The sequence below is a fragment of the Eretmochelys imbricata genome, chromosome 20, assembly GCF_965152235.1.
Source record: "Eretmochelys imbricata isolate rEreImb1 chromosome 20, rEreImb1.hap1, whole genome shotgun sequence".
Taxonomy (NCBI): Eukaryota; Metazoa; Chordata; order Testudines; family Cheloniidae; genus Eretmochelys; species Eretmochelys imbricata.
Window position 1 is genome coordinate 2,807,973 of NC_135591.1, and position 15,141 is coordinate 2,823,113.

The window sequence follows — 15,141 nt, forward strand, 5'->3', positions numbered from 1 at the left end:
GCTGAGCCTGTGCCAGCTGCTCCCCCCCCCGGATTGAAACTGGCAGCTCCGAGCCTTGAGATGCAGCAGTTGTGAGCCCCAGAAGCCGCCCCGCATTGCCCAAGCTGTGGGCACCGGCCCCACCCCTGCAGCCGCGGGCATCCCAGCGCCTGCTTCAGCATCGTAGCAGGCACCAATTCACACGTGAGCCCCGTGGGCGTGGGGAGGGGGGGCCAAGTGCCAGGACAGCCACGGCTTGGGCTGAGCAGAGGGCTGCAGGCTAGCCCCAGCGCTGGCTCGAGGCAGGGAGGCGCCTGCATGGGGCCATAACTGCTGGGCAGGGGACTGGGTCCCGCTGGAGAAAGGGGACACTAAACCAACCACCTCTTTTGCCATCCCCCCTGTGCAGCTTCCACCCCGCCCCCCCCCCCCAGGAGTTAGCACCCTTTAATTTATACCAAGGAGCATTTTGTACAGGTTTTTAAGTTTTGGGTTTTTTTAAAAAAAATCTCAAGGTTTCTAGTTTTGTATTCTTCCCGCTTCTGTGCTCCAGCCGGGCTTGTGTCCCCCACGCCCTCCCCGCCTCTGATGGAGCTCCCACTCGGCTCATGGGGAAGTTTTTGTTTTTAAATAAAAAGGTGGGAAAGAAAAAAGGAAAGTTGGCTCAGTCTCCTCTGTGGTTTGGCGGTTGCCTGGGAAAGGCCCGGTAGGTTAGTGCAGCTGCAGCAATTCTGGCTTCCAGCACCAGGGGGCGCTCTCTGGCAACATTAGTCACATGATGCACAACCTGTGGAACTCATTGCCAAGGGACGCTGTATCAGCCACCGGCCGCTGTCAGAGCCAGGATACAGCACTAGCTCAACCATTGGGCTGATCCCCTGAGGCTGTTTCTTTGTTCTTAAGCCATGGGGGTGGGGGATTCAGGGCCAGTTTATCAGCAAAGGGTTTGTCCAGAGTAAGGAAACACATCCCAGGGTGAGCAAGTCAGCCTGGGACTTGGAGCTCCAGCCACGTCTAGGCCGGAGCACCGTTAGCTTGGGCGCGTCCGTTTCCCCAGCGGTTTCGGTTGGATCTTTTGCCCAGGAAAACAAACAAACCATTTAACCCTGGCAGAGCAACTGTCAAAGCCCAGGACGTCAGGGCCAGGTGCTGAGCTGCCCCGTAGCGCCCTGCATAGCACCCCTGCTTGGGCGATGCTCCCGGTACCAGGAACAGGCTGAGGATAGGCGCCAGCGACTCCGGCGGGAGGGGGAGGTGGTGGTGGTTAGGGACAGTGTATTCAAGACTCCTCTGCAGCCCGGCATGGGCTCTGCCCCCGGCCCCAGGGCAGCGCTCACCAGCCGGGACCCTGGGGCCACGCTGCAGCGGGTGCTGTTCTGGAAGCGGTCTGAGACCGAACGTGCTCATGTCACAGCAGGGCCCAGGCTCACCCCTACTCCAGCTGGGTTAATTCAGCACAGGAGAGACGGGAGCCAGCAGCGGGAACCAGGCCCTTCCCGCGCGGCCCAGGGGGCTGCAGCTGGGGCCTGCGGCACCAGAGCTGCCAGGCTCCCTCCCTGCGTTCCCAAGCCGAGGGGGGCGGGCAGGGAGGCCGGCGGAGATGCGTCAGAAGCAGCTGCCCAGGCATGACTCAGCGGGTGCAGGCAGCCAGCCAGCCAGCCCCCTCTGCAGCAGCTCCCCCGCCAGTGGCCCGGGGGCTAGCTGAAAGGGACACGGGTGGGAGCCACCAACGCCTGGCCGCATGGGCACAGGAATCCCCTAGGCAGCTGAGCTGAGTTTTCTAACGGTAACAGCCTCATTTACCCACCAGCTGCGTATTGGTGCAGGGCCCCACCCTGGGAGTGCTCCAAGCCCCACGCCAGGGAATTAGGGAGGGGGCTACGCGCCCCTTGCACCCCGTGGAACCGTGCTCAGGCTGGAGGAGCAAAGAAAACGTTACACCAGGGCAAGATCTGGGCAAGGCCGCAGTATGGTCCTTTGCCTGCTTCCTTGCGCGGCCAGTGAAGCCTGGGGATGAGATTTTCCAGCAGGGGCTGGCGAGGGAGGATATGGCTCAGCCCAGAAGGGGGCTCCTGGGGAATTTTTAAATGCCCTGTAATAAAATGAGGGAAGGGAGCTTCTACTCTGACCAAACTGGGGGGGGGGGGGGGGGCGGGAGGGGGGGGGAGAGAACCACAGGGAGAGGAGGAATTTTTTCCTACAGCTCACATCCCTTTGACTCCATGCTCCTAACTCTCTTAGGCACGGCTTCTGCCTAATCCCCGTTCCGCCTTCCCGACACGAAGGCCAAACTTCGGCCCCGAAAACCCAGCCGAGCTGTTGCCCCCACCCCCATCCGCCCGCCCCCACCAGAAACACCCCCGACGCCGCTGTCTCTATCAAACGTGGGTTTGTTTTTATTCTCGCAACTTGACAAGCACTCTCTACGGCTGCACTTGTGGGAACATCACATGGCAACAAACAGGAGTTAATCTAGAATATTTTTTTTTTCCTTTAAACCTTATTAAAAATGAGATTGGTCCTAAAAATATAGAAAGAAAGAAATTTAAATTCACAAAACCTGTACATTATCAAAAAGCCACTGAACCACCACGCTGGGCTATATAAAAGAGAGCCAGTCCGGATCCTTGTACCGGGAACGTGAGAATATCTTTCTTTTAGGGCGGCTGGTTCTTCCTGTTTGATCAGACAGAGATGGGGGGGGAGGGGAGAGGGAGGGCCAGTTCTAGACTCCCCCCCCCCCTCAAAAAAAATGTAATTTCCAAAGCCAACTCATTAAGGGTTAAAAAATAAAATATATTCCACATCTTACCCTTTCTCTTACTTAGTCCAGAACGGATTTCTACCCGCTGGTGCATCCCCCGTAAGGAAGCATGGACTGGCGGGATTTCAGACACGTCTGGATTAATTTGGGGGGGGGGGTGGGATGGCAGGGGCTAAGAGGGAGGGTGAGGGTTTACAATTCAGGGCGTCTTATCAGGGAAAAAAATTTTTTTTAAAAACCAACACCACCACATCCTTACAGAGACTCTAAAACTCGCCCATGACAAAAACCAAAACAGAAACCTGACAGCTCCCAAAACAGTAAAAAAAAAAAAACAACCCCCCCCCAAAAAAAACAAAAAAAAAAGTTTGTTACCGCGCCGTTATTTAGATAAAATATAAATATTTATGCATAATATAAAGTCAGTTCAAACAGACTTCAAATCCACCTCTTCTTTCAAAGCAAAAAAACAACATAAAAAGGGTTTGAGGTTATTTGATAGAAACAAGGCTACTTTTTAAAGACGAGGGGCAGGGGGTGGGGGAATGCATGACAGAGGCTGCTTCCATCGCAGGGCTTCCCACCCCCCCAAGGTAGGTTGGTTGATTTCAGTGCTTGTGGTGAGTGGATGACAGGCTGGGGGGGCGGGGGGGGTGCCCCAGCTGTCCCACAGCCGGACTGGACTCTGAAGGGGGCTCCACTGGGGCCCGCCCGCCAGCTGCCCCAAAGCGAGTACCCGTAATATCGTGGTTTGAGGAGCTGGGGGGCAGCCAGGGGGTTGATTACCACACCATCACTCCAGCTCCGTGACTCTCCATCCCCAGACTTGGCTTAAGACTTGGGAAGGGGAAGGGCAAGGGACCCCCCGCCACCCCCACTTTCCAGAAAGGCCTGGGGGAGACCAGCAAGGGCCGCAGAGTGAATGAGCAAAGGGTTAATGGGGGCCATCGGCGGGGGGAGTTATTTCCAAACAGAACAGGCCGGGGGGGTTAGACAGAACCCAGCTCAGCCTCCCCTGCCTAGATAAGGCCTGGCCGGCCCCTGCCCCCCCCTCAGCATTCACCAGCAGACATTACCCTCAATACTGGGGAGGTGGGGGGCGCAGGCTGCAGCTAATCCATGCAGCAACCGAGTGCCCACCCCCCTTCATTTTAAGCTGGGTGCCTAGCCCCCCTAGGCAGCTGGGGAGGATTTGGGGGGGGTGGGGGGGGGGAGAGAAGCAAGCCTTCACCTCCAGCTCTCCCGCACCCGAGCCAAGGACGGGGGTCACGGGGCAGAGGGAGACTCTCCATTTGGACCAAGGGGCCTGGGCTCCCCGCAGTGTCGGGAGCCAGGGGCCTTTCCCCTGCCCTGAGCAGGTTGCGAGGTTGGCCAGCGCCCCCAGTGCATCTTCACCAAAGGCCCCCCAAGGTCCCCCAGGCCCAGCGAGCGGTGCTGGGGAGGGCGGGGGGGAAATGTAGCCTTGAGTAGAGGCGGGGCCTCCCACGAGCTGGGGGCGGGGCTTGCACACTGGGCAGCGGAGTCCTTGGTGCCAGCTGAGCCATTCAGGGGCTTGGGGGAGGGGGGGGTGTGTGTCGACCACCCCTTTGGCCCCCGCATCCCGTTGTGGGGCAGCCGCCAGCCCAAAGGGAGGGGTCCTGCCCTGCTCCCCCTGCCGGTTCTTTGCTGCGGCGAGGGGGGGGATGCGTGCTGCCTGCGAAGAGCACACAGTGGGGTAGGGGGGCTGGGCCCCCCCCATGGAGTGCAAACCCACCAGCTTGGGGAGCGAGGGGGGCTGAAGGAAGAGGAAACACCACAAGCCCTACACCCGGGGGAAGGGCACACACAGTCAGGGTCCGAGGTAAGGCTGGGATCCCATGAACAAGCCCAGGGCACTGGGGCTGGGGGGTTTCTTGCTGAGGAGCAGAGGCAGGGAAGGAGCTACCCCCCGCAGAACCACCGCCCCCCCCAGCTCCAGCTCCAGGCCGTACTCAGCCCAGCCCAGGGCCCTGTGGGTGTGTCAGACACCGACCCCCACACACAGATAATAGGGGTGGGGGGAAGGGACAGTCCAACAGGAGAGAAGGTTCTGACCCAGAGGGGGGTGGGTGGGGGACACAACAGAGGGACACCCGCTGCTAAAGGGTCTGCCAGGATAGGGCCTGATGGGGGAGAGGGAGGGGCCTTTTGGGGGGGGTTGGAAGAGGGTTAGGGTTAGAGAAGGAGGTAGTATAAAGGTCCCGGAAGGAAGGCATGGGAAGGTCCCGGAAGGTAAGGGCGAGGGAAGGAAGGCATGGGAAGGTCCCGGAAGGTAAGGGCGAGGGAAGGAAGGCATGGGAAGGTCCCGGAAGGGAAGCAGCGAGGCAGGGGGGAGGGGTGTGTGGAAGCAGCACGTCTCAGTGTCGTTGCGAGCGGGTCCGGGCGTGAAGCTCGACGCGAATCTCGAGGAGTTGAGTTCACTTTACTGGCCATTAATGCCTCAGGGACAGCGCACAGCGGTACTGTCCTCATACACGTTGACTACGAACTATTGCTATGTTAAATACTCCCAGCCAAGGGGGGGGGGTCTTTCCTCGTTTGCCGGGTCGGGCGGTGGCGAAGTAGAAAAGGAACCCGACGAGCGATCGCCCGGTTTCTTTCTTTTTTGGCTTACACAGTCCGTGAGTCCGGGTGGCTGGGGTGGGGGGGAAGGGAGCAGCTGGACCGTGGAGACGCCCCGTTACCCCAAGCCCCCTGGTGGTGGTGGGGGTGGGGGGGCCTTTTCCACGCCACGTCGGGACCAGCCTCCGTCGGGAATTCAGCAGGCAGCGAGATCGGCTCCTGGGGAGTCAGTTCTTTTGCAGGGGGGACGGGGTGTCTCTCCCCACCCCACCCCGCACGAGACAGGTCTCAGGTCAGGAGCGTGGAGGGAGGGGGGCTCCGTCCCCCCACACAAGCCCCGGGCTCCCGCTTCACGGGTTAGGAGCGTGTTTTCCCTGATAAAATTCCTCCCACCGGCTCTCGAAGAAGCTCCGCATGGCGCGCCCGGCCTTGCCCACCTCCGAGTCGTCCTCGTTGAAGGTCTGGCAGTTGTCGAACACGCGTGTGGCGTCGGCAGCGAACTCCTCGCAGCTCACGTATCTGGGGGGGGGAGGGACTGAGTCACCCCCAAGTGCCCCCCACCCGGATCACAGCAGCCTCCAAGAGCAGGGAACAGAGTCTCGGGGTGTCTGGGCCCCTGTGCTCCCAGGATCAGATCTCCTGCCCTCTGACCCCACAACCGCCACCCTCCCCCATTGCCTGACCCCCCACCCCATCCCCCATCCTGGCTCTTCCCCTCTATCCTCCCCCCACAACAGCAGTTGCCCCTCTGGCCCAGCGACACCTGGGCAGTGACCTGCCAGCCCCTGGAAAGGAGGAGGAGAGGCCCCCGCGCCAGCCCCACACAGCCAGATGGGTGCAGGTAGGTTCTTAGTCCTTGGGGCCAAGCGGCCCAGGGAGAGTCGCACGGCACCAGCCCACAAGCTCCATGCTTCCCTTTGGCTCCTTGCAGAGAGCCCCCCGCTCCCCAGGAGGACAGCAGAGCCCCCCACCCCGGCACTCACTCGCCCCGCAGCAGCCGCGTCCGCATGGTGGCGAAGTCCATGGGGTTCTTGATGATTTTCCTGTAGCCGGGCACCAGCCGGGGGTTGACGGGCTCCAGGAAGGGCCAGGCATCCTCCTGAGACTCCATCTCCATCAGGATGATCCTGCAGAAGGGAAGGGACATATACCAAACTGGGGTGTACAGTGTCCCCCCCGCCCCCCAGCTGGGACATGCACATGACCCCCCCCCATCAGGCCCCGCCCCAGCTGGGGGGCACACCCCAGGGTACGTACTCGCAGAAGGTCAAGTCGCTGCTCTGGCCCCGTGGGGACAGTCTCCTCCGCTTGGAGGGGGACAGGCCCTCCCCTGAGTAGCGGGGCACCGACAGGGTGTCACGCCTCCGCGGCAGGACCCGGCGCCCGGGGCTCTCCTCCTCCTCCGGGAAGCCCCCCCCGAAAAGACGCCCGCCTTTCCGCTTCTTGCCCCGTCTGGGCGAACTGGGGTCGTTGTAATACTCGCCTCCTGCCTGCAAAGAAAGAGAGACTGGGGGAGTCACCCGCTGGGACCGGTCACTCCCTCCCACAACCTGCACATTGGGGAAACTGAGGCACAAGGGGAGGCGCTCCTCCGAGGTCACACAGCCACCCCCCAGCAGTCCTGGCTCCCAGCAGGGGACCGTGCTGAGAATGGGGTAGGGGAGAGGAGGCATTATTTGGCCTCAGAAAGATCTCAGTGAGGGGGGCAGCCAGGCTCAGCCCATGCACAGGTCGAAAGCCAGCTGGGCTCCCACGGGAGCGTACCTGGGAGACGCAGACGGAGCAGAACCAGTCCCCATCCGGCACCTCCGTCATCCTGGGCCGGTGGCAGTAGAGGTGGCAGCCGCGGTCGCAGCCATCACACAGCAGCAGGTGTTCGTCATCGTCCCCCTTTCGACACACCAGGCACGTCTAGGAGGAGAGGGGAATGCGAGGTGGGCGGGCTGAGAGAGGCCCCCAGCCCCCGACAGGAGCCCAGCCCAGCCGGGCATTTATGTCTCACCCTACTAGGCCCATCCAGCCCTGACCCCCTCCCTGCCTCTGCATGGCTCCCCCAACAGAGTTCCAGCCCCGACTCTCCCTCCTGCAGCGGGGAGTTCCACCTCTTCCCTGCATGACCCCACCCCAATGTCCCCGCCCCAACCCCTTACCACTTTGTTGACCGACTTCTCCCAGGCGATGGATTTCTCCAGCTGGTAGATGCACAGGGAGACCTGGGCCGCGCTCCGGCACCGCTCCAGGGTCTGGCGCCACGTCCGCATCCGGGGAGTGATCTCGTAGGCGCTGGGGGGGCACGGACGGACACGGACAGACACTCAGTCTGGCACATGGAGGATGCCCTGACGGGGAGCTGGTCACATGCTAAGTAACCCTCACTGCCACCCTGCACCCAGCCCTGGGGAGGGGGCTACTGAGCAGGTTGTCCAGAGAGGTAAACATAGGCATGGAAAGACAGGGATTCGCCCAAACCACACAGCCAGGCAATGGCATGGCTAGGAAGAAAACCCAGGAGTCCTGGCACCCAGCAACTCCCTGCGTTAACCCACTAGACCCCACCCCCATCCCAGAGCCAGGAGAAGAACCCAGGAGTCCGGGCTCCCAGCCTGTGCTCTGGAGTCTGGTCCCGGAGGCCCCTGTTGCCCCCTCACGGGCCAGGCACTTACATCTCCGTGCTGCCCAGGTCCAGCGCCTCGGGGCTGCTCAGCACGGCCTTCTCCACCACCACCTCATGCGGGGGCCACAGCGGCTCCTTCAGGTACCGGCGCTCCATGTTCTGCTCCAGCGCAGCCAGCCGCAGGACGGCCAGGTCCAGGGGGTTGGTGGCCTCCCGGCGCGGGGGCAACCCCTCCCGCCGGTTCTTGAGGGTGATGTCCTCCAGGGCCCCCACCTTGTGCTCGCAGTACTGCAGGTCGTCCCGGGCCGAGTCGGGGCTCGGACACGTCCAGCCCTGGGGGGAGGGAGAGCCTTAGAGGGGGGCCGGGATCCCCTGCACGGATGCCAGCCGGCTTTACCAGCTACCCAGCAGCACCTGGGGCTGCCTTGGGGTCATTCATCCAGGTGCCAACCTCTTGAGCTCACAGCCCCGCGGGGGGACCCTGGAGTCTGGGCAAGGCAGCCGGACCCGGGGAAGGAGTTCGCTGGAATGACCGGGCAGCCGCCTGGGCCAGGGCCCCATCCCCTGCGCCAGGTGCGCCCTGCAGCACCCAGGAGGCGTGCAAACCGCAGCACCCTCTAGCTCTCCCCAGCTAGCGCGGGGGGGGCGCAGGGCGGGGGCCAGGCTCCTCACCCGGATTTGCAGATCCGCCATCAGGACCCGCTGCTCCAGCTCTTCCACCCACTGCAGGAGGGCGAGGTCCATCTCGTAGGCCCGCTCCGTCACGGACCACCGGGCCAAGGCTTCCTGAGACACGGGGGGGCCGGCGGCCTGGGGCTGGAAGATGGGATCTGAGCAGGAGAAAGGCAGGGTTACAGCCCGGCATCCTCCCCCCTCCCCCCCCCACCTCCCCCCCCCGCTCGCCGGCGCAGCCTCACCAGCAGAGGTGCGGGTGCAGACCTCGTGCAGATACTCCTTGTGCTTGGTGAGATGCTTGTGCAGGGCCTTCTCGCGGATCCCCCGCGGGTGCAGCGCTCGGGCCATGGCCTCCAGCTCCTCCGGGTCCTTGAGCCACCACCAGCCGCTCTGCATCTCTGCAAGGCAGCGAGGGAGCCGGCTGAGCCGGGGGAGGGGGGGGACCCCAGGGGAAGGGGACCCCAGCAAGGAACGGGAGACGATCCGACAATCCCCACCACCCCGCAGCACGCCAGGGAACGGGACCCAGGAGTCCTGACTGGCACCGAAACCCAGCTCCCTGCCTTCTACCAAGACGTGGGCGAACGTGGTCTCCTGCCACCCTGTGCTTCACCCGAGGCTGGGTGCCCCCAGTGAATGGCAGGCTGGGGGAAAGACACAAGAGGGAGACCCACCCACCCCCAGGCAAGGAAGGAAAGTCTGGATGGGCAGAGAGGGTGGCACTGGGGGAAAAAGCCATGCTGGAAGTGGCAGGTGGGGAACTGGGCTGCCCCGGGGGAGAAGAGAAGAGCAGGGCTGGGGGCATTGCTCAGCTGCAGGGGGATCCTCACCTGGGGGCACGGGCTGTGCCATCAGCTGGGTGAGATACTTCTGCTCAATCTGCTTGAAGAACTTGGTTGGGGGCCGGCCCCGGCGCTTGGGCTGCCCTGGCGGCTCCTGGGCATTCTCGGGTCCGCCCCGGCCCCTCGGGCACGTGCTGGGCACCCTGGGACTGGCGTGGACGGGCGTGGAAGCGAAGGGGGGAGACGCGGGGCCATTTGGCTGGGAGGAGAGAGACAGCGCAGGTGAGAGGTGCCGGGTGCACAGCCCTCGCCCCAGCCCTGCTGCCCCCCCGGAGCCAGTCCCTCCAGCCCCCCAGGGCTCGGAATCCAAGTGACCCATGTCACAGGGCTCCCCTCATTTCCCACGGGCCTCGTCTGTGCTCCTGCCCACCCTTCCTCCCCTCACAGCCACCACCCTACTCCTCCCTGGACTCAGCCCCACACCCTCAGCCCAGGCACCCCGCGGATCCGCCAGGCGCCAGCCAGTTCCCCTGACCCCTCCCTGGGGCCCAGATCCTGCCGCAGGGGCTAAGGGAAGAGGATGGGGCAGCTTTCCAGCCCTGCTTAGAGCGACACCTACAGGGGCCAGAGGGGAGGGTCCCTTTGGCAGTGCCAGCTGACCCTGTGGGCACAGCGAGTCAGGCGCCTGCCAAAGGGAATTGCTAGGCCCCCCCACCCGTGTCCCATTCCACTAACTCTTTTCGCACCCACTCCAGCAGTGGCCCCAGGCACCCTGCCAGCTCTCACCTGCCTGCCCGTGGCCTTGGGCTGGTCCCCGGGGTGAAGGCTGTGAGGCTGGGGGGCTGCTCGCAAGTGGGGCTCCTCCTCCGAGGTAGCAAGGGGGGCAGCGGCATGGCAGGGAGTCCTGGGCAGCAGGTTAAACCAGGGACCCCGTTTCTCCGCTGTCTCTGGGAAGCTCTCCTCCAGGGCGGGCACCTCGGGGGCAGGGGGGCTGGGGTCCCCCTTCCCGGGGCTGCTGTCCGGGGTGAGCACTGAGCCGTTGAGTAGGGACGACTGCGTCTGGCTCAGCCAGGACAGGAAGGCCGACTGGCTCAGGTCGTGCTGGCTCTGGCAGGGGGGCATTGAGTCCTCCAGGAGCCCATTGAGGGGCGGGGGCTTGGGCCCGCCCGGCCGGGCCGGCTCCTCTTTGCTTTTCCGCGGCCGGCCCCGCGCCCGGGAGGCTGGACAGTTTGGCCGGCCAGGGATGGGCACCGTGACCGGTTCCTTCTTCACTGGGGAGATCTCCGGGGCCGCCTCTTTCTCCTCCTCCTGCTCCGTGTCCTTGGGCCCCTCCTCCGTAGCTGCAGGTGGGGGTGTGGGAAGAGATCAGAGCCATGCAAGCCCCTCCGCTCCAACAGCCCCCCCTCCCCATGAGGCCCCCGACTCAGCTCACCTGCCTCAGAGCCCTCCACGAAGATCCCGCCCAGGTGGGGCAGGACCCAGTACCGCCTGCGGTAGCGGTCCTGGCCCAGTGCTGCGGCCCGCAGCGTCTGCGAAGCGTGAAGCAGCTTCTTCCGAAAAAACATCTGCCTCTGTGGGGGTGGGGGGGAGAAAAGAGGGCAGAGAGGGTGAACCGGGGGGAGGTATCGTCTGCTGGGGGCTGTCCCGGGGGATCCAGAGCCAGAGGCCGGAAGCTCCCCACCCCAACACTGGCCAGGCTTACCTTGGCTAGCTTCTCGATCTGTCTCTCCAGCTCGGGGACGCTGGCTGCGGGAATGCTGGCCTGAGCGGGAAAAAATGGGACAGTCAGGAGGAGTGAATGCCCACCCCCTTCCTCCGGCTCTGCATACGGGACCCCTATGCGGATGGGGGGGGGAGAGAGAGGACAGTCCCTCCTTTAACCTCTTCATCAGCAGCAGCTCTGGTTCACCCTCGTGCTGTCGCCCCTATGGCGCCCCTGGGGAAACTGAGGCACCAGGGAACGAGACTTGCACGGGCCAGTGGTAGAGCTGGGACAAGAACCCAGCAGTCCTGTCTCCCCCATTGCCTCTGCTTGAACCCCTAAAAATGACACTGCCTCCAAAAGCCAGAGGCGAACATCCCTACTCCCCTCGCCTGGGGCCTGGCCCTGCCACGCAGCTACCTCCTCATCCTTGCGGGATTTCCGGCCCCGGCTCTCTTCCTCCTCTGTCTCCAGGCCCCTGGTCTCCTCCGGGAGCCGGGAGCTGCGCCGCCTAGGCCCCTCGTCCAGGCCCGTGATCTCGGGTTCCGGGCGGCCCGTCTTCTTGGCCAGGGCGATTTTCAACCTGCCGAGCCACACAGGGAGCGTCCTGAGCACCAGCCGGGGACACCGACTCCCTTCCGCCCCTCGGGTACCCATGTGGGCGGAGGGCAGGTGCACAGTTTGGATCCAACAGGCCGGGAGCTCAGTTTTTGCCCTCGCAGAGCGGATTCAGCAGCGTACAGCCTCCTTCCAGTTCACCAAGACGCCTGGAGCCCCTCTGCCCCCACCCCATACATTTCTCTGCCAGAAGTAAGGCTGGGCATTTAACTGATCCTAAAATAGGCGGTCAGTTCATCAATCAAAAATTGCCCAATATTTTAAAGCACTGACTTATTCCAACTATAAACCACAGGCGTTCATGGCCTCCCGCAGGCTGCGCCCGAGATCAGCGATCCCCAGACAGACTCGCGAGCCGCAAGTGGCTCTTCAGTGTCTCCCCCGCGTCTCTCTGCGACACACGACATTAAAACACCGTGTGACTTAATTATTGACCTGTCTAAAGTATCAGCCCGTCAGGATGCTTTTGCTATGTTCTTAACCGCAGTTGATGAAAGAATAATACAGCAGAATGACGGACTGGGTGAGAATCATATAGAAATAAAAACTAGATACTCTTTAAATAGGGAGTACCTAGCGCTCTAGTCCATGGACCAATGAATTCACACGGCGGTGGCTCTGCTGGGCAATGCGGAGCGCTAATTTGGCTCCTGAACCACTGAGGTCTGAGCATCCCAGCTTAGACATTGGTGCTTCATTCCAAACGATGAGCTACTCGAGCTCAGAACGGAAAATGTGTTGAAATGAAGTTCCAACTGATGAAAGATGCAATCGCAAGGGTAGGTCAGCGCCTACTTCAGGGCATCTTGCTGGAATATTTTACTCTGGTCGAATAATAGGCAGCCAGCTGACATTATCTGGCTAATCAATTGCCCGGAAACTCCGCCCCCAGCCAGCTCCCAGCCTCCTCCCCGACCCAGCCGGCCGCCCGAAGCCCTCAGGAGCACCCACCTGCGCAGCTTGCCCTCGATGATCCATTTGTTCCTCCTATAGTTGGACATGTTCTCCAGAGTCTTGTCGATTTCACTGCAAGGACAGCCCAGAATTGAGTTAGTGGGAGACCCGCAGAGCGGTCCCGTCCGGACCTCTCCCCGCCCCGCGCCCCCTGGGGAAGGCAAAGGAGCAACACCCACCAGGGTGCCAGGGCTGGATCTCGCCTCCAGGCCCAACCCGTTGAGTCCCTGCCCATCACGTGCTCGGGACAGTTCAGAGCGTGTACGGCTGGGGCGGGCGGAGCACAGCCCATAGACTACGAGTCCCAGCATGCAACACTCCCACCTGGATTAGAGCAAAGCCTCCCACTCAGAGCCAGATGGCAGCACTGCATTCTGGGACTTCTTGTCTACAAGCCCGCTGAACGCTTAGCTCAAACCATGATAGGATATCTAGTTTCCCTGACCTGCACCATTCCTAGGGTCAAGGCAACCTAATGCACGCTGGGATATGTAGTCTCCCTATCCTGCACCATTCCCCAGGCTCAATGCAGCCCAATGCATGCTGGGATATGTATCAGAGTAGCAGCTGTGTTAGTCTGTGTCCTCAAAAAAATGTGTTAGTCTCTAAGGTGCCACAAGTATTCCTTTTCTTTTTGCTTGGATATGTGGTCTCCCTGGCCTGCACCGGCCCTAGCTCAAGGCGGCGCAATGCACGCTGGGATATGTGGTCTCCCTGGCCTGCACCGGCCCGAGGCTCAAGGCGGCCCAATGCACGCTGGGATATGTGGTCTCCCTGGCCTGCACCATTCCCGAGGCTCACGGCGGCCCAACGCACGCTGCGATATGTGGTCTCCCTGGCCTGCACCGGCCCTAGCTCAAGGCGGCGCAATGCACGCTGGGATATGTGGTCTCCCTGGCCTGCACCGGCCCTAGGCTCAAGGCGGCCCAATGCACACTGCGATATGTGGTCTCCCTGGGCTGCACCATTCCCGAGGCTCACGGCGGCCCAATGCACGCTGGGATATGTGGTCTCCCTGGCCTGCACCGGCCCTAGGCTCACGGCGGCCCAACGCACGCTGGGATATGTGGTCTCCCTGGGCTGCACCATTCCAGAGGCTCACGGCGGCCCAATGCACGCTGGGATATGTGGTCTCCCTGGCCTGCACCATTCCCGAGGCTCACGGCGGCCCAACGCACGCTGCGATATGTGGTCTCCCTGGCCTGCACCGGCCCTAGCTCAAGGCGGCCCAACGCACGCTGGGATATGTGGTCTCCCTGGCCTGCACCATTCCCGAGGCTCACGGCGGCCCAACGCACGCTGGGATATGTGGTCTCCCTGGGCTGCACCGGCCCTAGGCTCAAGGCGGCGCAATGCACGCTGGGATATGTGGTCTCCCTGGGCTGCACCATTCCCGAGGCTCAAGGCGGCCCAACGCACACTGCGATATGTGGTCTCCCTGGGCTGCACCATTCCCAAGGCTCACGGCGGCGCAATGCACGCTGGGATATGTGGTCTCCCTGGCCTGCACCGGCCCTAGGCTCACGGCGGCCCAACGCACGCTGGGATATGTGGTCTCCCTGGGCTGCACCATTCCCAAGGCTCACGGCGGCCCAATGCACGCTGGGATATGTGGTCTCCCTGGGCTGCACCATTCCCGAGGCTCACGGCGGCCCAACGCACGCTGGGATATGTGGTCTCCCAGGGCTGCACCATTCCAGAGGCTCATGGCGGCCCAACGCACACTGGGATATGTGGTCTCCCTGGCCTGCACCAGCCCTAGGCTCAAGGCGGCCCACGCTGGGATATGTGGTCTCCCTGGGCTGCACCATTCCAGAGGCTCACGGCGGCCCAATGCACGCTGGGATATGTGGTCTCCCTGGGCTGCACCATTCCCGAGGCTCACGGCGGCCCAATGCACGCTGGGATATGTGGTCTCCCTGGCCTGCACCATTCCCGAGGCTCACGGCGGCCCAACGCACGCTGGGATATGTGGTCTCCCTGGCCTGCACCAGCCCTAGGCTCAAGGCGGCCCACGCTGGGATATGTGGTCTCCCTGGGCTGCACCATTCCAGAGGCTCACGGTGGCCCAATGCACGCTGCGATATGTGGTCTCCCTGGCCTGTATCACCCTGTGAGAGGCAACAGCTGGGTTTTGCTCCCGGTTCTAGCCCCCGCCCCCCCAAGGCTGCAGGGCATAAGCGGCCCCGCCCAGCCCCCGCTCCTCACTTGATGATGAGGGCACTGCCATTGAGCTCGTTGACCAGGAAGGCCAGGATGGCTGCCTTGCGGTCTGGGGGCAGCGCCTGGAAGGGCTTGGTCCGCAGGCCGTGGCATAGGTCGGCGTCGGCTCCATAAGCCATGAGGAAGCAGCGCAGGATCTCGGAGACGGTGTCCCGGTTCAGGCTGATCTCGGACACCTTCTCCCCGAGGATCTTCAGGGACTGGGGGGGAGGAGGAGGAGGAGGAGAGGCTTTAAAGCAGCGGAGGAAGG

General features: G+C 62.7%; 1 protein-coding gene across 6 annotated transcripts in view; it reads right to left on the bottom strand.

Moving 5' to 3' along the window:
• Positions 1-2,351: 2,351 nt before the first annotated feature.
• BAZ2A (bromodomain adjacent to zinc finger domain 2A) overlaps positions 2,352-15,141 on the bottom strand; it is a 35,097-nt gene continuing 22,307 nt past the window's right edge. For all 6 annotated transcript variants that reach the window (XM_077838205.1, XM_077838202.1, XM_077838204.1 and 3 more), the window contains 15 exons: positions 14,877-15,091; positions 12,666-12,740; positions 11,517-11,679; positions 11,097-11,156; positions 10,827-10,965; positions 10,181-10,734; positions 9,443-9,653; positions 8,855-9,010; positions 8,610-8,767; positions 7,987-8,270; positions 7,474-7,606; positions 7,088-7,234; positions 6,581-6,813; positions 6,307-6,450; positions 2,352-5,842 (listed from right to left, as the gene is read on the bottom strand). In XM_077838205.1, the coding sequence (XP_077694331.1) occupies positions 5,674-5,842; positions 6,307-6,450; positions 6,581-6,813; positions 7,088-7,234; positions 7,474-7,606; positions 7,987-8,270; positions 8,610-8,767; positions 8,855-9,010; positions 9,443-9,653; positions 10,181-10,734; positions 10,827-10,965; positions 11,097-11,156; positions 11,517-11,679; positions 12,666-12,740; positions 14,877-15,091 (2,841 nt within the window). In that variant the 3' untranslated portion in view covers positions 2,352-5,673. The remainder of the gene's footprint in view (positions 5,843-6,306; positions 6,451-6,580; positions 6,814-7,087; positions 7,235-7,473; positions 7,607-7,986; positions 8,271-8,609; positions 8,768-8,854; positions 9,011-9,442; positions 9,654-10,180; positions 10,735-10,826; positions 10,966-11,096; positions 11,157-11,516; positions 11,680-12,665; positions 12,741-14,876; positions 15,092-15,141) is intronic.